General features: G+C 45.1%; 6 protein-coding genes across 6 annotated transcripts; 2 read left to right on the top strand and 4 right to left on the bottom strand.

Annotated features, from left to right (window-relative positions):
- Positions 1-113: 113 nt before the first annotated feature.
- Positions 114-270, bottom strand: V2A60_009518 (uncharacterized protein; the record flags this gene model as incomplete). The annotated part of the gene is made up of 1 exon (XM_083260783.1): positions 114-270. A coding segment is annotated over one exon (157 nt), but the record flags the coding sequence as incomplete, so codon positions are not given.
- A 733-nt stretch (positions 271-1,003) lies between these two features.
- On the top strand, positions 1,004-1,909 carry V2A60_009517 (dihydrodipicolinate synthase family protein; the record flags this gene model as incomplete). Its single annotated transcript, XM_083260782.1, has 1 exon — positions 1,004-1,909. The coding sequence occupies one exon, from the start codon at positions 1,004-1,006 to the stop codon at positions 1,907-1,909; it is 906 nt and encodes a 301-aa protein (XP_083116908.1).
- Positions 1,910-2,730: 821 nt separating this feature from the next.
- V2A60_009516 (uncharacterized protein) lies at positions 2,731-7,159 on the bottom strand (the record flags this gene model as incomplete). The annotated part of the gene is made up of 4 exons (XM_083260781.1): positions 2,731-3,636; positions 4,258-4,956; positions 5,911-6,906; positions 6,965-7,159. The coding sequence occupies 4 exons, from the start codon at positions 7,157-7,159 to the stop codon at positions 2,731-2,733; spliced, it is 2,796 nt and encodes a 931-aa protein (XP_083116907.1).
- A 5,763-nt stretch (positions 7,160-12,922) lies between these two features.
- Positions 12,923-14,290, top strand: V2A60_009515 (uncharacterized protein; the record flags this gene model as incomplete). Its single annotated transcript, XM_083260780.1, has 2 exons — positions 12,923-13,118; positions 13,173-14,290. The coding sequence occupies 2 exons, from the start codon at positions 12,923-12,925 to the stop codon at positions 14,288-14,290; spliced, it is 1,314 nt and encodes a 437-aa protein (XP_083116906.1).
- Positions 14,291-16,185: 1,895 nt separating this feature from the next.
- On the bottom strand, positions 16,186-17,118 carry V2A60_009514 (alpha/beta hydrolase; the record flags this gene model as incomplete). The annotated part of the gene is made up of 1 exon (XM_083260779.1): positions 16,186-17,118. One exon carries the CDS (start codon positions 17,116-17,118, stop codon positions 16,186-16,188), a length of 933 nt encoding a protein of 310 aa, XP_083116905.1.
- A 1,594-nt stretch (positions 17,119-18,712) lies between these two features.
- On the bottom strand, positions 18,713-23,186 carry V2A60_009513 (uncharacterized protein; the record flags this gene model as incomplete). Its single annotated transcript, XM_083260778.1, has 4 exons — positions 18,713-19,510; positions 20,037-21,211; positions 22,022-22,925; positions 22,983-23,186. 4 exons carry the CDS (start codon positions 23,184-23,186, stop codon positions 18,713-18,715), a joined length of 3,081 nt encoding a protein of 1,026 aa, XP_083116904.1.
- Between the last annotated feature and the right edge of the window lie 2,191 nt (positions 23,187-25,377).

The raw sequence follows: 25,377 nt of genomic DNA, 5'->3' as shown, positions 1-25,377 counted from the left end.
CCTAACCCTAACCCTAACCCTAACCCTAACCCTAACCCTAACCCTAACCCTAACCCTAACCCTAACCCTAACCCTAACCCTAACCCTAACCCTAACCCTAAGGCGGCAGGCACAGGCCATGGTCTCCTGGAGGGAGCGAACGGGCACTGTGAGGTGCTTCTTCATCTCTTCAGCCGTGCGCTTGTCAAAGTGGCCTTTAGGGCGCAGTGGACCACCACCAATCTGAAGAGCGCCGCCTTGAACTGCGTCAGAATCGACAGTAGGTGGCATTTTGTCTGTTTTGGGGATATGTGCGTAATAAATTTGTGAAAGTCTGTTTGATTGAGATGCTTCTAGTCCTGGATTTCAAATTTCCCGCAATGGCTTACGCCTCTTTAATAGTCAAGACCACATTACCAATCTGATGGTGTACCAAGTGGCTTCCCTGTGTCACCTAATAATTGAGGTATACGTCAACAAACGTCAACACTTATACAGCATGCCTCCGGGCTGGCAAATCGGAAGTAGGGAATTAGGCGTTCCGAGGGAGGTTTCGGGTAAGCTATTGTAGATCGTATTCTTACTGGATATGATCCCGCGGAAGTAGCAGGAAATGCGCCCGATTTGTCCTAGTAGAAATGTGCACCCACACCCCACCCTTCTTGAGGTGAATGAAGCCCTTATAGGCTTATGATTAGCTCGTGACTAATCGCGGATAACGGGGTAGGCGGCTTCGGGGGCACCTGGCGGAGTTTCTCGGAGATCGACCGCATTGACAGTTAAGCGGAACATCAGCCAATCAATTTGCTGACCCATCCGTACTACGAGCCCGCGGGAGGGGTTGAAACGGAGGAACGACGTACCAGACGGGAGCTCTGTGGAGCAACTTGAGGCAGTTGATTTATTGATATAAATCAACAGTTAACCATCTTTTACGACTGACGGTCCTTGTTACCTTTCCTCACAATTTCGCAACGCATCACTCAAATTAAGCCCATCGCAAAACACCGTCTCTTCCGCTTAAATGAGCATCAAGAAAGACTTCTTTCACGGCCTGTCGGCATTCCCGATTACTCCTGCTGATTCGGATGGCACCGTCGACACTAGCGCCCTGGTTCGCATTCTCGAAAAGCTAGATATACCGGGTATCGATTCGATTGGACTGTTGGGTAGTACAGGAAACTATCTCTACCTGACGAGAGAGCAACGCAAGCGGGCCATTCACGCAGCCGTACAGGCTCTGCAGGGCAGAAAGCCACTCATTGTCTCTGCAGGTGCGCTTCGCACGGACGATGCACAGCGTCTAGCCAAGGATGCCGAAGAGGCAGGAGTTGACGGGCTGTTACTTGCTCCTATCTCGTACACTCCGTTGACTGAAGAGGAGGTCTACACCCACTATGAGTCAGTCGCTGGGTCTACCACGCTGCCCATTTGCATCTACAACACGCCGAGCACGACGCACTTTACATTTAGCGATGCCCTTCTCGCCCGCATCGCAACGTTGCCCAACGTTGTTGCGCTGAAGCAGCCTTCTCCCACCGCCGAGTCAAAAGTAAGACACGAAGAGCTTCGCGCAAGGCTCCCCTCTGGATTCTCCATCGGCTACAGTGCGGACTGGCTCGTGGCTGAGCCACTATTAGCAGGAGGCGATGTATGGTACAGTGCGATTGCGGGGGTGCTTCCCGGACCGTCGGTTGCACTGATGAATAGCATTCGCAAAGGGGACCATGCCGAAGTCGAGCGTATCTCGGCTGTCCTACAGCCAATCTGGGAGCTATTTCAAGAGTTTGGTGACGGGCGGGTGGTCTTTGCACTTGCAAACGAGCTTGGCCTCTGCAAAGCAAGCCCCCCTCGGCCTATTCTGCCCATAGCGACTGAGCACCACAGTCGTATTCGCTCAGCGTTGGCAAGCGCTCAAGAAATCATTTAACGGGCGATCTCGAAACATACGCAGGGTTTGGAAATTAGCACTACAGGAGTTTACAGTCTATACAGCGTCAATGTACGGTGCGCAACTTGCTGGTAAAGCCGTGGATGTAATGGAGAACCAACCAAGCACTTGCAATATTAGTTTCAGCTCAAGCCTGCTTGGCTGATTACTAGGAATGGAATACTTGAGTACTATACTTAACGCCCTCACCCTCACGGGAGCAAGTTCTAAATATCGGACCCTAGGAAACGTTCTGGCTGTGGTTTAGTCCCTCTCTTAGTGTGGATTACATCATACCATGACACCTGTTGTAGTTATTCTAGTTTTATACGACAACTTATTTTTTTGAAATGGACTCTATAACCCCAAATTAACCTATCAGAGTCAGGGAATCAAGAGCAGAAACTCACAAAAGTTCCGTTCATCATATCGATGCCACAATGGTGGCGACAAAATGCTAAGCGCCTCACCTGCCTAGCAGTACTCAAACTGTAGCTTGCTTTGTATTTCGTATCCGAGAATATTGAAGTATATCGCTATTTTGGTCACACTCACACTTAAGTCACGTTGCCTGATCTATATGCTAGACAGCGGGTGAAATAGGCCGCAAGCAGCGTCAGTTTTCAAATAGTTCCCAGAGACTTATCACGGCAGGTATGACGAACCGATGGAATACTCCAGAGCATGTGGTACGGAAGTATGGCAATTGTGTAGAATGGTTCAGTGAATAGCAACGCCTACATATAAATTGAGAAAATTCCTGCCAGTCTCTTGGTACAATCTACAGCCAATCCAGCATCCACACTTTACTCTCGGCTGACTCAATTGCTCGAAGAACGGTTTGCTCGTCGAATCGCACGGTCTGAGTGAATAAATTGCGTAAGTTTTCCTGCCGCCATCTCAATCTTGCAATCGACGTTTTGGATTGTTTCGAGTCGATGGGCAACTGTGAGAACGGTGCACCCCGCGAACGCTTCGTCCATGATTGCTTGTGTCTCCGTATCTCGTTCAGGGTCCAGGTTACTGGTTGCTTCATCGACTAGAACGAGATTGCTAGCAGTATCCTGGCGACGCACAATGGCACGTGCGATAGACAACAGCTGAATCTCTCCTTTTGAGTACCCAACATCTGTCAACATCGCGTCAAGACCACCCCTGTCTCGCACCTTGCTCCATAAATGGAATCGCTCCAGCAAGCCAATAAGAATGGCATCCTTGGCATCACGCTGTCTTTTCTGCTCGTCAGTGGTCTCGCCTCTGTTGTCATTCATCTCGAACGGTAACAAGTTTGCACGTATTGTGTCATCGAACTGAACTGGATGTTGTGTGATGGTGATAATGTGTGCTCGCAGGGCGTCCGGATCAATATTCGCAATATTCACGCCGTCAATCTCCACTGTGCCCTCATATGAAAGGAGTCCGAGCAATGTCAGTAGCAACGAGCTTTTGTCACTGCTTGTGCGGCCAAAGAGGCCAATCTTCTCGCCTCCATCAATCAATAGCGAGGCATCTCTCACAAGAGGTGGCCTGTCCACTGCGGGCTTATACCAGGAGGAGACGCCTGTAAGCTCCACAAATCCCTCATATGGCCAAGCCGGCGGCAGCTGTTCTGGTGAAGCGGGCCGTTGTTCCTGAGGGGTATTCTGTTTGAAGTCTTTCAAACGAGCAAGACAGGCAACAGAAGTCTCGGATCCTGTCCAAGCCTCAATCAAGTATACAATAGTCTTCTGTATATTAAGCAGGCTGAGAAAGGAAAGCCCGACAGCTGACGGCGAGGTTCCACTCTTCGAGAACAGGACAATGGATACCAAAGTCACTGCAATTATGGTTGTGAGAATACCTAGGACAAAGCCTAACCACTGTTGAAGACAAAGCATGAGATAGTAAGGCTGTTGAGAGTTATCGAGAAGCTGATATCCCTTCTTCAAGTTTCTCTCCGGCCATCCGAAAGCTTGGATATATGACACGCCAGCTGCAGTCTCGTTCAGATAGGTGTAAAGCGGCGCCTTTTCTTCTATATCCAAATGTCGTATCTGTCTCGAAGTGCGTAGATAGAAGCGCTGCACGAAGTATATAGAGAGGAAAATGACCGGAAGTAATGCACACATATATGTCGCGCTTGATAGGATAATGCCAATGAGAATTAACAGCGAGTGAAACATGTACATCGTACGGTAGAAATAAAACGGTAAGACTTTCGAAAAAAGATTAGCGTCTTGACTAAATCGGTTAAGAAGGTTTCCGGTCATTGTGCTTGTTCGAGATGCTAGTGTTGCACGCATCGTTGCATCCAACATCTGCTGGTGCAAGTCTATCGCGGAACGTATAGCTACTACCGTGTAAAGTACCCAGTACGTCAACCCAGTAATTGCCGAAGCAGCAACAGCCATGAACGCGTACCAGCCAAACCAGGACCCATCTTCAGGGGCCGAGTCTGTCCAGATTCGTAGATAAATTTCGGGTATGAGTTCCGTAGCAGACATGAAAAAGGCAAGAACACTGAGTGACATAAACTTGAGCTTGCCCACGCTGTTAATAAACAGCATGTATAACCGCCAGTTGCTTTTTGAGCTCGAGCCACCATATTTTGAGGTATCAAACGGGGGGGTCGATGACCAAGATCTCTTGATGGAGGCCCTCTCCTTATCCTCGACCTCTTGTGGTACATTACTCGTAACAGCACTGAGGAGACGCGTCATGAGTTGTGCATGGCTGGCGTCAGAGGCGAAATCTTCATCTAACACCACGTGGCCTTCGCTATCAACGGTAATCATCTGATCAATGACATGCAGACTTTCCGGCAAGTATGTAGCTAGCAAAACTGTTGAGCCTGCAGACCTGAGGACACCGTTTTCGCCACAGAGGTCGTACAAAATCGATACAGCGGTCTCTCGATCAAGTGAGCCAAAGCAATCATCGATGATGGTGATATCACAATGTGCAAAGATCGCTCTAGCCAGGGCCACCCTCTGCCGCTGCCCACCGCTTAGACTGGAGCCATTCGTGCCAACAATATAGTTGTCCCGTCCGGGAAGCCGGGACAAGTCCTGGTCGAGTTGACAGCTTCGAATAGCTAGGTCGTAACGCACTGGATCAAACGGCAAGCAACCGATAATATTGTCGCGAACTGTCGTATCCTTCAGCCAGACGCTGGCGCTACAGTATGCAATAGTTACCCGATCCGTATATACGAAACCGTTCGTGTTCTTAGTTTCACCTAGAATGCTTTTGAAGAACGTCGACTTGCCACTACCAGTGTTACCGAGAACCCCGGTAATAGAGCCCCGGAAAAGGGCAAAGTCAACCTCGGTTAGAAGTGGATTCTCCATCCCAAGTGGACCAAAGCTGGCATTTGAAAATTGAATAATGCCGCCAGCGCTTCGGGCCGCTAGTTGGGGCTTCATTTCCGCCGAGCCGTAGTGGGTAGGTACAAGCTCATAGCTTTCAAGGGGGGCAGAAGGGTCCCATTGTATCCGAGAATCCGTTCGCTCTGAAAGTTGCAAGAATTTCTGAACCCTATCAAAGCATGCGATCATACCTGTGAGCTCTGTGTATGCCTGCAAAGACCTTACTGTTGGGTTTTGAATCATGGAGACAATTGCGAGCGTCGGAAAAACTTGATCGGAAGACATCCTATGACCAAAACCTCTCCAAAAGTATGCAGCAGCCATAACGACAACTGGGGTACCGACCTCTGTCAGCGATGTTGTCATGTTGAGGATCGCCATCCAGAATCGGTATGGTCTCGATGTGCGCATTTCCTCAATTCGAAAATTATGAATCTTGTCCCGCACGACAGGCCCCAAACCCATCATTTTGATTTCTGGAAGTTGGTGAAGAACTTGCGCTGTCTTAGAAACCCTGATCTCAATGCTTTTGTTCCATGCCGCCATAAGAGGTCCTGTTTTCAAACCTAATAGCAAGGAGAAAAGAGAAGAGCCTATCACAGGGAGTAGCACGAAGAAACACGACTGTTCAATGAACCTAGAGAGCAAATATACTCCAAAGCCGAGCTCAATGAAGGTCATGGGAATATCAACATAGCTCGCGAGGCCCATGGCAATAGACTCGATATCTGAGCTTGTGTGCGTCAACATTGCAGGGTTTTTAGCATCCTTCTCGCTCAGACTGTGTGTCTTTTCCATCATCTCGGCAAAAAGACCGCCACGAACTTGAGTGACGAAGCCGTTGGCGAAATGTCTTGACGCAGACGTTGTTATGGCTTGCACCATAAAGATGAGAACTGTTGCAGCAACTGTACCGGCCCTCATCGCCGTTGTGATTCGGTCACCTTCCTCATTGCCATCCGCCTCAGCTGAGTCAATCACGAGTCCTAGAAGAAAGGGCTGTGCGTAGTGCGCGCCGATATTGGCGAAACGTGGGATTGTCATCAGGACGAGCTCCCATTTCCAAGTGAAAAAACAGGCGCAAATCAGATGGAAGCGAGACTTGGGGGCTTGCGTTCGGTCAAAATTTGTCTTCAGTCGCAGATGCAGAGCCTTGGACGAGTATTGAATGCCAAGCTTGCCCATATCCTCAAGGGTCAAGTTTTGCCGGAAGCCGGTCATGAGCATTGGGTATAAGTAGATGAAGAACGCCCGTTGAAAATAGCCACTTGTAGCCTCAGGCCCAGAACATGCACGCACATCATCGTCGACTAGTAGCGCCTTTTTAGAAACTTCTTCGAGGACAATAAGACAAGCGCGAAGAGAAGCAGTGGTGGCGGCAAGCGCGCCAAGAGTCCCCATTCCGGATCGAAGAAAATACGAACGGCTTTTGACTGCATCGGCGCAAACTGTAAAGAGGAGATAAAGGGCTAAGACAGCGGATGAGCGAATTGCATGCTTGTGTTCCGTGTATATCATCATGCAGAGAGCGACGGCAGTCACAAGCTCAAGTGACGACGCAGCATATGTGATTTCGGTTCGAAAATCGGAAAAATGAGCGCGCACGATAACGCTAGCAGCCTGGCACCCAGCGAGGGCGCCTGACACGGCCTGGGGGAGGGGATTGATGGTTAGAAGCCGAACACATTGCATAGATTGAGCAGCTTACGAGTTTGCTCCACAACAGAGGACTTGGACGGACGTAGACGGGTTCACACTGGTGATGAGTGATGAAGACGAGGGAAACAACAAGGGCAAAGCATGACGGAACAAGATGAAAAATTATCTCTTCGAATAAAAGACTGAAGTCGAAGATTTCCAAGACTGGGTCCCAGAAGTGACCATCCGCCGCGAACTTGGCCATCTTGGCTGTCTTTAGGCGACGAATGCTTGCCACGTAAGAGCAAATTGGCCGAATAACAGAGCGATGAGCCGCACAATTCCAGGAACAGAAAGAGGGACGAGAAGACGGTACAACGTGCAGCTTCGGGGGAGCCAGCCTTTATAAGAGGGAGCACAGCCGTCCTGCGGGGGCTGTCATATTAACAAAACTTTTGCGCAAAGGTAGCTGTCATAACCGGGAAACCCTTCGCCTTGCCCGCAATCGCCAAACAGCTAGTTGGCTGATCCCTGGTCAACCACACCTAGATGGGTTACATCAAGCTAGCTGATTGTAGGTCGCATGTTCGGGCGGTAACGCACATGGCAGATACAATGCCCAGCTAAGCTGGGCCACCGATGTTCCAAGCCTTGTTACACCAGGAAAAAAACGCATCTGCCGATCTAGTTCAAATCATGGCTTCTCTAGATCAGGAAATATAGATCTCCGTGCCACAATTTTCCATGTTTGGGCCGATAGCTCGCGACCTGTCGCCGTCGCCGCGTCGGACAAGAACAGGCTGTGGGTTTGGGGGGCTGCCGCGATCATGGAGGCCCGCCGCCGGGTAGCGGCACCTTCCATGCCAGGCCTAGCGTAGATTCCTTCGCCGGGGTGGGCCTCGATCAAAAGTTCCTCATCAAAGAATGGTTATTGGGGAGGGGGCCAATCATCGCTAGCCTAGCCGCCCAGTGTCTGCATTCACTTTACGCGCTGCAAATGTCACCCGTACCAAGAAAGGCATAAACAAGCTCGGCGGTGCATTCCCAAGTACCAACGGGAGCTAATACGCGCCCATCCGGTAGCTGCATTACAAATTTAAAACCAACTCTACCAGCCCATCGACCAAAGTAATGGTCCGAGGCTCTCGAACAAGGGCAGACTAGCGATTTCTCGCTGCGCTGTGTGGGGAGCTAATCAGTTAGCAAAGCAAGGCCACCCACGTCCGTCGTATGCACATGGAGTATTCGTTACTGGTATATAGTCGGAGCTGACAGAGGCCGGCGCGCACACCAGCACTTTACTTTTAGCAGGGGCCCTTTCACTGGCGACGGCGCAAGATCGAGCCCATCAGTTGTCGATTTATGTGGTGACTGCTGCGGTACAGCTTCCCCACATGACCCCCTATTAGCGCTTTTGGCCTGCTGGCTACTTACCTACCAACCTACTCACTGCCAGTAAAAAGGTCTGCCTTTCTGGTCACTTCCGCTTCGTGGTAGAACTCGGCCTAATAAGAGAGCCATCCTCCCCGCACCTGCCCCAAGGCTGGTTTCCCCCATACTCAGTAGGAAAACGATATCCTAGCCACCTACAAAGCATCACTAGCCATGCAACAGCCCATCTTCACAATTGCTTAGGCAGCTACGCTTTTGCCGCGCCATTTTGTATGATCCGCCTGCCCAACATTTAGCTTTGCAGCTGCGGAAGCTGTTCTTCCGACTAACCTGACTCCATCATTGTAGCAAAGTTTGCACCGTTTAGTGGCGGGGATCCCATGGCTTTCTACACTGGCAGTGCAACCGACGGCCCAGATGCCATAGTGTCCTGGGAACAGAAGTCAGGGCATTGTAATGATGGCGAATGGGGAGGTTGTCTGTGCCTATATCCGGCACGTCGCTCATGAGCTATGGCAGCTCTCTTCTTGTCTGTTTGTACGTTGATTCCCGAATCGTCATTGGCTCCAAATACAACTAGCACAAGCCGTGATATGTCCTGACATCAACAGACAAATGCCTAGAAACTCTCTCGGCTACCTGCCAGCAGCTTCCGCATAAACGCGATGACGAAACAGACACCACCAGACACCCCCTTGGCATCAAGTCAGTCAGAGCCGGGTGAGTCGAACATTGTCCTGCCGTGCTTCGGCTTGCGAACGCACTTCCCAGTCCTGAAGTGGAAGAGAACCGCCCTGGGAATAGTAGCATAAATTAGACAGAGACAACATTGGATATGTTCTGGATTGTATGCTATTTGGGCATACTCCCTGGGCTAGAACTTGCGATATGCCAGCCTCAGTCCTTGGGGGGGGGGGGGGGTTCCACTAATTTTCTTTGCAAAATAAATTCCCCATCACGTTAATGCTCTATCAGTTGCTTGGATGTTATTAATAGCCCACAGGGCCAGTTGATCCATCAGAGGCTGCTTCGGGGTCGGGCTAGATGGTTAGATGGCAAATGCAAAAAAGCTTAGTAGAGTAAAAGCGAGGTAACTAGTAAGAGTAAGAGCTAAGAGGAGGAAGTGCGAATAGCCGGGGATAATGTGGGCTCTACAAAGTTAATAGATGGATATAGCGGGTCGCAACGGGCATTTTGATCTAGTCTACCAAGATTTTAGACTATTATAAGTAACATTTTATATTGCGGATGCCTCATTCCTATCATTATACTCCAGGATAGAGTACAAGTAGATCTACGCTAAGATAATGTAGATATTGAGCTGGTCTTTAGCATGGGCCATGAATGTTACATGTGCAGAGCCAATTTTGACTGTGAACAAATGAGATTTCATGAGTGCTTAAGATAGCTACCAGTTCTACTAGCCTAATGGAATCAACTATCTACTTACTACCTCTGACCACATACTGTTAAATTGAAGTGCTTGTAGACTCGCGATCCTGTTGACTATTGACATAGTCAGAGAATAGATGCTCACACAAATCTTTCAACCGCCCAAGAAACAACATGACAACCACAGACAGCGAGGCTCAAGAGTTTTTTAGAGCCCACCCACATCTTCTGGTTGGCCGGACGGCATGGGAAAAAGCAAACGAAGTCATCAACGACAATGATACCTTCTTTGGCGTCTCGGAGCCGTTCCCCCACATGGTGGTGTATCAGGAAATATCCGCCGAGTCCAACCGGGCCATTATCGCCGCTGCACTAACTTCTGACGAACGCGCGGAGGAGCATTATCAAAAAATCGCAAGAAAGCAAGCTGAAGGCTGTGTGTGCCCAAATGGGCATTGTTCTGAGTGGCAGCTGTGGTGCTATGTATGCGCTTGGGCTAATAACGAGCCGTGTAGATGGAACCGGAAGAAATGTTCGGCGTAAGGCAGTGTTAGACAGGGCGCCGCGGCGAAGGCTGGAAGTGACTGGCAGCACGTTAATACTGACAAGCCTCTATTCTCTGCCTATGTCAATACTAATCAGGATCGCGAGCCGACAAGTACTTTACTTAAGTAGCAACTGGTAAGATAATAATAAAAGTAAGGAATTATAAATTGTCTTGAGAATCTTGTATTAATACTTATAAAATCCAAAATTTAATAAGTATACTTTATATAGAAACAAATATTATAAGGTACTATTAATTTAAAAAAATATATTATTAAAGTAATTAATTAAATAAAGTTAAAAAAAGAGATAAAATATAATATATATACTTTCAAAAGTAATTTATATATAATAATAAATATATAATAAAATTAGAATATACTAGTATCTAATTCTAGTTATAATATATAACTACTTATTAGAAAAGTATTTATTAGTTATAAGGGCTATATTATTCTATTATATTACCTAGTAAAAGATTATTTAGTATTTATAAGGAATATAATTACCTAGAGTAATAATATACCTTAAGTATACTCTCTTATATATATATATATTAAAAGCTTATTATATATAGTATATTATTATATTAGTAAATATATTATATTAGTATACTAGTTAGATATATTCTCTATAATTAGTTTCTTAAAAGTACTTAGCTATTATAAATTATATCTCTCTTTCTTATAATCTTGAAACTATTATATAATATATTTTATAGTTTAAATAACTTTTAGAGAGTCTTAAGTATCTCTTATATAGATATATTATGTTTATATCTAAGAAGACTTACGAAAGATATATAGATTAACTATCTTATAAAAATAATAGGGTATTAGAGATTAAGAAAATATATAAATATCAGAAAATCAATAGATTAGTTAAAGCTTTTAAGGATTTAGTTTAAAAATTTATCTTATACTTATATATCTTCAAAACTAAAAAGAAATAAAAAGAAGTAATTTAGTACCTTCTAATAATATTTTATAGAGAAAGGTATATAATAAGTATACTAAATATAAATAGTTTACTAATAAGTACTTATTCCTATAAGTAGTTCTATTTTAGAAGTAGCTAGGAAAGAAAAAGTAAATATATTTAGTAAGTAAAATATCTAGATAGGGTAGTTAGTATATCTACATATATACTAGGTCTATAAATAGTTAGTATAATATAGTAAATCCTAATATAAAATACTAATAAATTCTACTTTACTTACTTCTTAATATTTATTTTCTAATTAATTTTAAATTTTAAAAGTAATCTTAAAATATGTTCTATATATATCTTTATTAAAAGACTTCTTTTTTATCCTATATTATTTTATAAATAGGATAAATTTAAAAATATTTATTTTCTCTTTATTTTCTCTTATTTTCTATTTTAACTAATTAATTTAAATAAGTATTAAATTTCTTTTAGAAGTTCTTAATAAATTATAATATAAAGATAATTATATTATATATTTAAGAGCTTATTATTAGTAATAAAGTATATCTTTTAATCTAAAATTCTAGTCTTTTAGTTTAGATATTAGTATATAACTTATAAGTATTAGTCTATTATTTAGCCTAAAGAGGCTTAGTATATATATTATACTATATTATAATAGGAAATACTAATTTCTTAGAGATAAGGCTACCTCTTGCTAATAGCTTCTAACTACTATGTGTGATGGGTAGGTTTTGTATCCTAGGCTGGTATCTTGATGCCGCTAAACCCTTTAGGGAGCCTCCGCTAAGCTGCGGTATCGCTTAATTGGGACTAGCTCGAAAATAAAGCTACCTTACAAGGGTATAAAACTTTCGCCTCGCACCCAGTAGTTTCTAGAGCTTCTCTTACTCTATTTTACACCCTCAAAAAAACTTAGATATTCTGACCAATTAGATATCAAGCGTATCCCTAGTAGAGCATAAAAAGCTTCTTCAATGGGTCTAGCCTACTCGGTACGAGACGAAAGTATTACACTCTGTCAGGCCCTTGTCAGGTATCTTTCATTCTCGCTATCCCGTTTCTAGCCATACCACATTTTAGTTAACGGACGTTCCCTAAAGGATTAGCGCTAGCAGGATACATCCTAGGATGTTAAACATACCTATCATACCTAGTAGGTAAAAAAAATACTCTTAGCGGCAATAATATCAATCCAGATAGGGTGGAATTCTATCCAAGCTAGCCATATTTAGCAGTGATCAACGCCTTTGAATGAACAATAGACTAATGCTTCTGAACAACATATCGATATCCGACCTTACTGGGTGCGAGACGAAAGTATTACACCCTGTCAGGCCCTTGTCAGGTATCTTTCATACGCGCTATCCCATTTTTGGCCGTACCGCATTTTGACGGACGTTCCCTAAAGGGTTAGCGCCATCAGGATATATCCTGGGATGTTAAATATACCCATCCTACCCAGTAGTGTGTGCGTGGCCATGTCGTGTGCACGGACGTGCCAAGCACCCCACAAGAGGTGGGGGCGAGGCACATGTAGCAGGGGAAGTTGCTTAGCTAATACATACAAAGTCCAATAAAATCAGTTATGGGCCCCGAAGCACACCCAACGTTAGTAGGTTGCTTGACAGAGGGCCTAGCTAATTGTAGGGTATAAATACGAGACGTCGCCGAACCAGTCTGCTTGCACCAGTTGAAAGTTCCTCCACTTCGCTTCATTATACAATAAAACATTATCACCGCCCAAATGACAGACACCTTGGTCGAGCTGCACGCTCCTAAATCACGCTCAGAAGACAGAACAGTTGCCAATGGACTCACTAGGAACACCGAACTGCACCCTGCAAGAACTGAGTTTTCACTACCACCAGTGGATTCAGGCAAGGATGCATGGCTGTTCTTGGCAGCGTGTTGGGTGGTCGAGGCGGTCACCTTTGGCTTTGGTATGTCTTTTGGTGTTTTTCAAAATTACTACAGCCAAACAAAACCATTCGCAGGCTCCGGCAACACTGCCGCCATTGGAAGTACCACAATGGGCCTGCTATACATAGCAACACCATTCGTACTAGTAGTATGCCGCCTCTTTCCTCGCCACGCCCGCTGGTTCACCCTCATGGGCCTCGTGATAGCTTCCATGGCCCTCGTCGCCAGCTCCTTCTGCACCACCGTGCCCCAACTCGTTGTCACGCAGGGCATCATGTACGGCCTCGGCGGCTGCATGGCCTATTGTCCCTGCACGCTGTACATTAACGAGTGGTTCGTCAAGCGGAAGGGCATGGCCTACGGCATCGTCTGGAGCGCCGCCGGCTTCGGCGGTACAGTGCTCCCGCTTATGATCGAGGCCATGCTAGCGAAGCTGGGCTTTCAAGTGGCCGTGCGAATCTGTGCGGGCGTCTTGTTTGCAGCTGCGGCGCCGCTCTCGTTTCTCGTCAAGCCTCGACTGCCTATTGCCTCCAATCCGCACACGCGTCCTTTTAGCATGCAGTTTGTCAAGTCCAGGCTCTTCATACTCTACCAGCTCGCCAATGTCGTCGAGGCAACGGGATACTTTCTGCCCAGCATCTATCTGCCAACGTACGCAAGCACTACGCTTGGCGCATCCGGCTTTCTCTCGACACTGACCATTATCTTGCTCAACCTAGCCACCACAATGGGCCTCATTATCATGGGTACACTTAGCGACAAGCTGCCCGTGGACAGCTGCATGCTTCTCTCTGCTGTTGGTTCGGCGACCTCAGTTCTGCTCCTTTGGGGTCTGGCTACGTCTCTGCCGGTTCTGTACGTCTTCTGCATATTCTATGGCCTCTTCGCTGGATCGTGGGCGTCCATTTGGCCGGGAATTATGAGAGAGATAGCCTACAAGGCGGATGGCGACGGCGACGGACGCCCCAATTACGCCGACCCAGTCATGGTGCAGGGCCACTTGTGCGTAGGTAGAGGCGTTGGCAATATGATCTCGGGGCCCTTGAGTGGTGCGCTTGTCCAAGGCATGCCGTGGCAAGGGAAGGTGATGGGCGGCTTTGGCAGTGGCTATGGGGGCCTGATTGTGTATACTGGTGTGACGGCCCTAGTAAGTGGAGCCAACTTCGTCATAAACAGTCTGAAACTACTATAAGGCGAGAATGCCGTCGATTCTACTCCGTACAGTGTCAAATTAGCGAATTTATGATTATGTGGTTGAAAGAAGTGGCATAATGCCTTTAACAAAACTTACAACCCCTTAATAAAGCTTATTATAGTTACCCTCTATCTTCTTAATAAGCTATTAAAGGGTTACTAATATAATATTTATATATATTATTAATAGGGTTACCTTGATTGATTAATGACTCTTTTATACTAAGACATATCTTTTTTAACCTACTTTTTAAAGATTACCTTTAAAATAAGAAGTTAAAGTGATCCTTAATATATTATTTATATAAGTATCTTCTTAGAGATACTTATAATTACTTTATTGCTAAATTCTAAGTAAAATAGATAACTAATATAAAACTAAGAAAAATACTAGTAGAATATAAATATATATTTCTTTAGAAGATCTAAAATAATTTCTTAATTTAAGGAAGTTAATTATAATAATTAGAATTAGAATATAGCTTTTTAACTATAGCCTTATAACTTAGTATACTTTATTTTATTATTAGCCCTTACTACTATTTTATTATTTAATATTAAAAAAAGCGTATTTTAGTATAAAAGCGTAGCCTAAAGAGGGGTATGGCCTATAGGTACTGGTCCTATCAGAGGTACTACTGTTATACAGTCTAGTCCTCGATAGGGAGACAAAGGACAAAGAAAGGCTACGCAGTCTATTTAAACTATAGTTCAAATAGTAAAATTCATAATATACTAAATTATTATATTATATATACTACATTATTTGTATTTTCTATCGAGGTAAGTACTAATAGCTTAGGCACTCTCTTTAAGAGGAATAACTTACTTATATTACCTATATATATGGTAGGCTAATCGAAATATTACTTATTACTCTTTTTTATACTAAAATATACCTTTTTAAAATAGTAATAACTTAATAAGCTAATATAATTAAATATAAGATAAAACCTAATTAAGTAACTTATTTCTTTAGCTATCTATTATATTAATTTATTATATTCTTCTTATACTTAAAATTAGAAATGATTATTATTCTAGCTTTTATTAGTAAAATCTTTTTCTTTTAAAATCTCTTTCTTTAAACTATTATAACTTCTTTTAGAAAATATATTAATAACTATAAAAAATAGAATCTAGCAAATTCTAGCTTTAAATTAGCTATTTATCTTTTATTTAGAATTTTAATAATCTTCTAAAGTAAAATAATAGCTATATAAAAGTAGTATATTTTAGTATAATATAAGATACTAAGTAAAACTTTTATCTCCTTACTATATAGAGTATTACTATAGGTATAGTACTATATCCCTAGGTATATAGTAGTATATAAGTACTATACTAGTATAATATCTTTAGATTTTATATAAGCTCTACATAAATAGAAGTACTTCTTTAGTAGTAATTAGTATTACTAATAACCTCCTTTTTCCTCCTCTCTTAATATTCCTTTAAAGTAAATTAGCGAGTAAGGCTAGCCTACTCTTATCGCCGCTGCTACTGCCGCTACTAGCATTAAGAGGCTTCTAGAGGCTTAGTAGCGGTAGCGGTAGTAGCGTAGAAGCCTTTTAACGTGGGCGGCGACAGTAGCGGCGGCAGCGACAGTAGTAGTAGGCTAGTGGTAGCGATAGCATAGAGAAAAGTTTATCTAGAGCGTATTTTAAGGTACTTATATTTATATATAATTCCCTAGTAGTATAAAGTACCCTATTATATGCTGCTATATACCTAGAGATATGGCGCTGTGCCCGTAGCAATACTCACTGTATATATGTGTGTGTGTGTGTTTAGAGGGACCTATCGCGAGTAAAAGTTGGGTTTCTGTTCTTTTCTCCGTACCTAAGCCAGCTCTGTTTTTGCTAGTTGTTTAAGCTAAGTGTAGCTCTACCTTCACTTTGCCAGCGCTTCTGTGTAAAACTCAACCAACTTGGGCGCGGACTTGTCCAAATCGTCGTAAAGGTCGAAATGATTCTTTCCATCAACAACAAACAGCTCCTTCGGCTCCTTCGCACTCTCCACGGCAGACTTGCTGTAATGTAGCGTCTCCGCATCCGAACCAGCTATCATAAGCAATGGCCGAGGAGAAATCAGATGCTGGAAGTTGAAGGAGTCATAACCGATCATCAGGTCGTAGCTTGACAAGGGGACACGTTGGTCTGATCTTGGATGATGGCCACGCTTAGTGCCGTAATACGCAGCAGCAGACCTGAAGAATGATGGCGCATCAGCTGGAACCGCGGAGGCGTCCGTTTGAAACATTTTGGGTGCTTTGGCGTTGCTACTGCTGGCGTGAGAATTGCGCCAGTCACCCGCGGCTTTGAGAGCGCTGACAATTGCTTCAGGCGATTCTTCGTTGTTGGTTTCGTAAAGGCCACCGTTGCGGGTCATTCGGCCTACACAAGCAGCACTGACGGTGCCAAGGGCTTTGACACGAGTATCAGATTGCGCAGCATAAGAAGTATAGCCGCCTGATGCGCATATACCGAGCACGCCGATGCGGTTCGCGTCAACTTTCCCCTTCAGGGTGGTTAAAAATGTGACGGCAGCTTTGTTATCCTCAACTCGCTGGTGCGGATCCTCGAGCCCTCGAGGTTCACCAGTGCTTTCACCTTGGTACCCAGCGTCGAATGCCAGGGCATAGAACCCTGCCGCAGACAGGGCACGAGCGTAGGCAGCTGATGTTTGTTCTTTTACACCCGTCATCGGGTGGCTTACGACAATGGCGGCTCCCTTTCTGTCAGGAGATCCATCGGCAGGGGTATAGAGCTCCCCAGTGATGGTAAGCATGAAGGAAGGAAACGTGACTTTGGATGCTGTGACCATGATGACGATTGAAGTTCTTGTAGAGTTATTAGTGCCAAATCGATTGAGACGAAAGTCAAAGCCGGGGCAGCGCGTCTTATATATTAGTGCATCCCGAAAAACTACCGATTAACATCGGATTTTTCGGGACACAATCATGAATGTGGAGGCAGGTAGTCGCTTTGAAGTTACTGGTACGCGAAGTAACATGGAGCGACGTGCATGATGTAATGTAGAGCGGAAATGCAGCTGGATTTGTTTCCGCCTACCTGTGTCAGGCTGTCGTAACGGCTATCAGTACTAGAATTTACAAGCAAAGACGCCCGAGGTGCTAGTACATGTTGGTAAGAATCGACTTGGTGGCGGGGATACCATGTGGGTCAATGCATAAGACCTTTTCCTTGCCGGTACTGCGTCGGGGTGGATGCCGAAAAGCTTCGCTGTTTTCGGACTCCGCTCTAAGTATGATTATGTTCAGCATTGCGGATGGTGCGAGAGCGGTATCTTTTTTGATAACTGCGTGAAGGGATATGTTCCCGATTTTCTGGCCAGCCGTCTGGCTGCTATGCTTCTACGACTTCAGAGTTTCCGAAATTAAGAACTTGACCTAACAAAGGGCGGGGTTTGCTATTCTAAGCTCTCTTAAATACCAGATAGTTCTTATATAACGTCGGTCACTCACTCCTCAGTACCACCTGCTTCTTAGCACCCTTATTATACCAAAAGTACTATTTTTAATAGCCTATAATATGATAAGAAATATATATATATAGAAATAGAAAAATATGGTAATTTCTTTCTAAAATAGTTTATATTATTTAGTTAAGTTTATAGAAATTAAAATAAATATATAACTTTTAAAAAAATCAGTATTAAAATTTACTAATATTTTATTAAAAAGCCTAAACATTTTCTTTTAATTTTTATTTTTAAAGTATAATTATTAAAAAGTCTAATTAAATATAAAGAATATTATATCGTCTATTATATCTTCTAAACTAATAATAATAATAAACTCCTTTATATCTAATTTATTATTCTAAAAGAGAACTAGAATTAATTTTTAAAAGTTAAATAAATTTTATTTATTAGTAAAAGTTAATTATAATAATTAAAGAAATATAAATTTGAAAATTCACTTAAAGAGTTCTATAGAGTAGCCCTACTTCTAAGGCTATTTTATTTTTATATATTTATAAAAAAAATCTTTTTTATATAATTTTAAAATAAAAGATTCTCTTTATCTTTAAAAATCTAGCTAAAGTAAAGTTCTAAATAAAAAGATATATAAGTTTATAAATAAATAAATTAAGTAAAGAATAATTTTATAGTATTAATTTTTAATATACTATAGGTAGGGCTTATATATTTATTTAAAAGCGTAGTGTTTTAGTGTAGAAAGGGTGCCGAGAAATGGGTGGTGCCGAGAAGTGGGTGACCGACGTTACTGGTTGTTAGACCTAGGAAGGTCGCCAGAATTAGCCAGCTAGAGGCTGAAAGTGACTAGAAGCGCGTCGATACTAACGAGACTCTGTTCTCTGACTATGTAGCTTTCTATAATTTACTCAACAACTAATCAAGTGACTACCTATGAATTACGAGACCTAACCGTGCGTTAAATGTACTTCTTACATTTTGCAATCCTACCATTCATCATCCTCAAATTTACATGTGAGTCGGCTATACTCTCCGCCCGATGAGCAACGATTAGAATTGTGCAATCGCGGAAATGGTCACGCATCATCTCGCGCACAATGCGATCGCGCCACATGTCCACGCCGCCAGTCGACTCATCTACCAAGACAAGCCTCCCGCCGTGAATACGACGGCGGACAACAGCGCGGGCAATGCACATGAGCTGTGTCTCCCCGTGTGAGAAACCAGTCGCGGCTAGCGGGATATCGAGCCGATTCTCAGCGTCGCCAACCAGAGACTCCCACAGACCCAATTGAATCAGTGTTTCTTTAAGAATCCTATCATGTGCTGCTTGCCTGTCCTTTTCGGCAAATTCGTCACTAGGTGCGGTGGTGGCCGAGGACCCCTTCCCGACTGTCCACGTCTTGTCAAATGGAAGCAGATTATCGCGAATTGTACCATCCAGCTCTACTTGGTCTTGGGAAATGGTGATGATGCGAGAGCGAAGCTCATCGCGGGACACAGTACGAAGATCGACACCATCAACGTAAATAGAGCCTTCGTAGTCGAGAAAACCGAGCAGCGTCATAAGCAACGAAGATTTGCCACTCCCAGTTCGGCCCATGATGCCAACCTTCTGCCCTGGTTCGACTGAGAGCGTGATATTGCGCAGAACAGGAGTTTGGCGGTACCTCTCAGTGTCGCAAACGTAGCGTGCTGTCAAATTGTGAATTTGCACCTCACCTTGCGAAGGCCAGTGATCAGGTAGGGTCAAGCTCTTGTTGTTAGCCGACTCGACTGGTGTGTCCTCGAAGAAGAACAACAGCCTTGAAAGAGACCCAAGAGCGGTCTCTAGTGTTGTCCAAGTCATGATGGTCCTATTGAAACTCGTACCAAGAACAATAAGCACTAAGAAAGAAAGACCAGATGAGTTTTCAGTGGAGGAGTCCTTGATATACAGAGTGAGTATAGCCAATATAGTCGCTAGGCTTGATGAAACAGAATCCAAGACAAGCGATAGAGTCTGCTGTGCGCATGATAGAAGATAAAAGGGCTTTTGCGATTGGTCAAGGAATCTTAGGGCACGAGACGTGGTGTACGCTTGCCAATTGAAAGCTCGGATATGAACCAAGCCATCCGCTGCCTCTCGAAACGCGGTCGCAAGAGGCGCCTGACTCTCAATGTCCAGATGCCGAAGCTGTCGTGAGGTGCGCAGATAATAACGTTGCACAAAAAAAAAGAATCCCGATAAGAATAGGAAGCGTTGCGGCCATATAATTCGCGCCAGAGAGTGCAATTCCCACCTGGATCAATGTAGTAATGCCGAGGTACAAGTTGTTGTAGAGACCGGCAGGGATTTGCTTGGCAATGAGGTCCATATCAACACTGTATCGATTCAAAATGGACCCCGAGTCTGTAGCACCCAGAAACCCGATTGTGCATTGCATGACAATGCCGGTCAACATTCCGTGTAGTTCGATAGATGCACGTGGTGAAAGCTTGATCATCATGAGAAACACACAAGGGCCACCCAATAGACCAGCGGTTAAAGAGAGTAGGGCGTAGCCGATAAACCATATGTTGTTTGCAGGTGACAACTCAATCCACCATTTCATGTAGATTGTAGGAAAGCCCTCTGCCAAGCACATGACGAGGACAATAACAAACCACCAAGCTAGTCGTTGACGCCCAACTTGGTTCATCCAAAGCCAGTATATGTTTTTATTGCCTTTTTGACGACTTTCAGGGTTTCGTGTCGTCTCATCGGGCCGTAACTGCGCAGCAGTGGCTTGGGGTGCGTAACTTGGAGACTGGCCTTCTAACTCGGAATCACTTTCAAAATCCGAGTCCCACTGCGGTGATCGGGGCCCTTCCTCTTCCTCGCGAGGGGCGCGGTTTGCGGATGCAAGTAGGGCTTCAACAAATGCCATCGAGTCGCCATCTATCTGAGTGATCGGCATTTGGGAGAGGACACCATCCTCTTTGAGAAGAAGAAGCTCGTCGGCGATCTGAAGAGATTCGGGTACGTAGTTGGTCAAGAGAACTGCACAATTCGACTGGCGAAGGAGGCCGTTTTCTCTGTTGCAGAGATTATGCAGAATTGCTCGCGCGGTGCGCATATCAAGGGCACTAAATGAGTCATCCAATAAGACGATCGATGCTCTTGCATACACAGCTCGGGCAATGCAAAGACGCTGGCGTTGGCCACCACTTAGTCTAATGCCGTCGCTTCCGATGAGATAGGCATTCCCTTCTTCGAATTGATTGATGTCAAACACGAGTTCACATGCTGTGATAACGGCGAGGTACCAGGCGTGATCATACTCGAAACCACCAATGATACACTCCCTGATTGTTCCGTTTGTAAGCCAAAGCTGCTGGCCACACAGAGCAATAGACATTTCATCCACATAGACAATCCCATCTAGTATCTGGTTCTCTCCGATAATGCTTTCAAAAATAGTTGTCTTGCCAGAGCCTGTTGGGCCAAGAAGTAAGGCGATGCAATGGGGTGGGATTGAAAGGGTCAGATTTGATAGTATCGCTCCCTCCATGCCAATTGCGGCAATACTCGCGTTTTCGAAGTGAATGATACGACTCGCATCCCTTTGCACAGTTCTTGTCGACAAAGCCGTGCCTCCGGTTCTTGTCGGCCAATACCTCGTGATATCTCGTGGCCTCGGGCCTAAAACAATACGCGGATCGACATGTTCCTCTTGTTTAAGATAGTCCTGTATTCTTTCAAAGCAACCAAGCATTGCCACGGCGGATGGGTACGATTTCAGAAGATCTGTAATTGGAGATTGCACTAGAGTAATGAGCCCGAGTGCGGGAAAGATCACGTCCGAGGATATCTTGGGGCCGAAAACCCTCCAAAACAGAGCCCCGGCAATAACTATGACGGGTGCACTCATATCCAAGAACCCAGCGGTAGAAATAGACGCTGCTTGGATATATCGATATTTGTGTGATGCTTTAATTTCTTGAATGCGCAGAGACTGTAGGTACTCCGCCATTTGAGGCGCCAGACCGAGCATCTTGATCCCGGGAAGCTGTGACAGCACGTGGGCAGTCTTTGACACCCTGGTTTCAATGGCGGTATTCCAGTGCCTCAGTGCAGGGTTCAGATGCCTTCCATATACTAAACCCATACATGTAGCAAGTATGAGTGGTATGAAGATGATAAATGTGGCCTGGCGAACGAATTCTGTCAACAAGAATATGCCAAGTCCGGTTTCTATGACGGAGAAGGGAATTTCAACGCAAAGTGGTAGACCAGTCGCAATACCCTCGAGGTCAGTCGTCATGAGTGTGAGAGCGGCATGCTTCTCAGCCTGGACAAGTTCGAGGCGGGAAGTCTTGTCGAAGAGCTGGGAGATCAGTCCTCCTCGAACACGTGTAAGGAGGCGATTCTTGAGGTGCATCGAAGCTGTCTTGGCAATCGCTGCTCCGGTATACGACAAAAAAGTGGCAGCCACCAGCCCACCCTTGAATGATTCCTGTCCTCCGTAGCGATGATAGAGAACCATGTGACGGATTACGTAGGGCTGGGCAAAGATAAAACCAGTGGATAGGAGACGAGGAGCTGCAACAGCTAGAAGGGGCGCTCTCCATGTTCTGAGACACGCTAGAAAGAGAGCGTGAGGTCGCTCTTGCTTTGTCCGATTCCAGCGCGAGGAAAGACTGGCAAATAAATGCGCAGAGGAAAATTCAATGCCAAGATTACCGAGATCATCAACAGAGAGTATGGTCTTGAAGCCAGCCCGAAAGAGGGGAGTCATGAAAAAAAAGAATGTCCTGCTCCAGAAGCCACTCGTCGCTTCAACACCCGATGCAGCACGAATTTGCGGGTCGATAAGAAGGTTTTTCCTCGGAATCTCCTGGACGCAGAGCAGAACGAAACGAAGCGTTGTCTTTGTGGCCGTCAAACCGCCCAGAGTTGAGATGTCCCGAATGAAATAGGAACGTGTTCTTGTGCCATCAATAAGAATTCCCATGGTGAGGTAGACGCTAAGGAGCGCAGATGCTCGAATTCCGCGCCGATGCTCAACGTAAACGACGGTGATAATGCCGACTGCCGATACAATATCCACGGCAGCCGCGGCTGCAGTAATGTTGGTGTGATAAGCGGGCACCGCGCATCGAATGGCGACTGTGGCGATTTCCAGAAACAGTAGAAGTGCAGACAATAGCTAGAGAAGCGCGTTAGATACAACCGAGCCGAACTACATGGTCAAGAGAGTACCAACGAGCTTGAGCCACAGCACCGGGCTGTGACTGACATAGACGGGCTTATTCACATAATAGTAATGAATGGCAGGAGTTAGAATGGCCCAGGAAGCCGCCGGGACAATGTCAAGAACGACATCTTCAAACTTCAAGCTGAAGTCCCAGATGGCGGCGAGGAAGCGTGAGGGCCAAAGTTGCTGGTCTGCAACATTCGGGAACGACATTTTGAAATAGAATGAAGCAAATTGGCTTGCAACTTGCAGCAGCAGTGCCAGCCGGCACGATAAATTGGGGTTTTAAGACGAAAGAGTGAAGACAGAATTGCGAGGGTAAACAGAAAGATCGGACTAACGACGGTTCTTGTGCCGCTCACCTGCCATATCAGAGAACTAATGAGACTGTGTCACCTTGCTCTCCATGATTAGCGATTACGGATCAGAGATCACTGATCAGGGGCCGGGAAAGAGGGAAAGAGGGGGGCGCAGGCGTGGCTATCCCCCGCGCGATGTACTCAGTACTGATCTATTTAGGTCCTTAGTACTTATCCGGGTGATAATAAAGCAGGCATGCAGGGAAGTTGGCTCATGACAACTCAAAAAGGAGGGGGAAAAGGTTGGAGGGGGGGTGGTTACGTTACTCACACCTTCCCCTTCACTGCAACTGAAGGTGCCCCCAGACTGAGTACGGATCCATGCAATTTTTCGATCATTACGGAGTACTCCGTACATTGTACGGATACATGTGCCACACACCCACTTTCCTCAAGTAGCCTGGCAAGAGGGTGACAAAAAAACTGGCCCACGCCAGTCACCCTCGAAGGAATCTCATAGCCTCTAGCACTTCGTTAACTACCCTCAAAGCCTAGATCTCTCGCTAATAGAGAGTTACTATATACCTCTTATAAAGGCTATTAATAAATAGCCTTATTAGGATATTATTACTTTACGAGAGCTAGTAGAAGAAGGTTAGGAAAAGCTATCGCAAGAGACTATTAACTAATAGGTCGATTCTATGCCTATATGGCTAGAATACTATGTTAAACTTAACGGTAAACGAACTGCCTTTTGAATTACTATAGAATAGCTTTTTCCCTTTATTTTTTACTAATAAATTGAAGTTCTTAGAGGTAATTGTATCGAGAAGGTGGTTTTGTTCAAAGTGGGCCAGTTATTCTGTCACCCCAGTGCCTGGATCCTCCGCACCGCCCGCATCATATGCGGTCGTCTATTACGTGGTCGGGTACGGAGTACTTTTGCTACATAGTACAATCAATATGGAACCCGAACCAGGGTAGCATCTCGTTTTCTCACTCGCTAGTGTTAATTAACCGTGCCATGCTATCAGCAGTCGCAGGCAAGCATGCAGGCTGGCAGGCTGCTCATGTGCGCTAGCCTAAGGCCGGGGGACAGTCCGAAATGGTGCTAGTAGTTACTTGTTTTCCGGACAGAGTGCTAATAAAGCACGTAAATGGATTATAGTGATCTAATCTGCATCTGTAAACTAACGCGGTATAAAGCAAGCAGAATATTGCAACAGGGTGAATATCACCCCGCCCCGTGTGCCGTCTATAATATATTTTTTTCCGTCATTTAATAATTCGACGCAAGGCTCTATCCACAGTGCTCCAGATGTATGAGTAAAAGGCTGTCAGCCAGTGACTGGCTCGTCAAAACGCTTGTGTCTATGCGATTGCGGTCCCAAGAACTGCCTTGGGATTGGCAGCAGCCGAGGCTTGCTGATAGGCTGTGGCAGTGTTGGCCTGTCCAGCCTGGATTTGGACAACTACATTGCATACAAATCAGTACAAGTACATGCGTTGAGTTGAGTTGCGAGTGCGAATGTCTTACCAGGTAGACCGAGCACAGCATGGCACAGCGCGGCCGCCGCGAAGACGAGTTGCGCAAGCCGAGGCGACATGAACATTTCTGACCGTTTGACTGACCGGAGTCGGAATTCCAAGGGGCCACGATGAACTGCGCGACACGACACAGTTTGTGATTATGCGGGAAGAAGAATTAGCCAGGCGAGGGGGCGAGGTGGCCAGTACACATTCATTCGCCTTACTCCATATTCGACGCTAGTCGTCTTTCATTCAGCCGTGTGGCCAGTATTCAAATGCATACATGGCAGCTTTGAAAGGACTTTTTGGTTTACATTGCACCTACCTAATCCGTATGTTATTCTACGTGGTGATGTAACTATATTACAGATACTGTGGCGTATCCCACCAGCTAATGCATGCATCTTTACGGAGTACGGATAGTGCCTACACTATTGGTAGCCATACGCTTGGTTGACCAACCAACTGAAGCATTATTATCACCCACTCGCTGTTTCACGCCTCCTTCTCGCCCGCAATTTCATTATCGTCCACCACGCCGCAGGGCTGCTGCTGCTTAAGTGCTTCAGTGCTCG

This window comes from Cordyceps javanica, chromosome 6, assembly GCF_051103115.1.
Source record: "Cordyceps javanica chromosome 6, complete sequence".
Lineage (NCBI taxonomy): Eukaryota > Fungi > Ascomycota > Sordariomycetes > Hypocreales > Cordycipitaceae > Cordyceps > Cordyceps javanica.
This window is presented reverse-complemented; position numbering and strand designations above follow the sequence as displayed.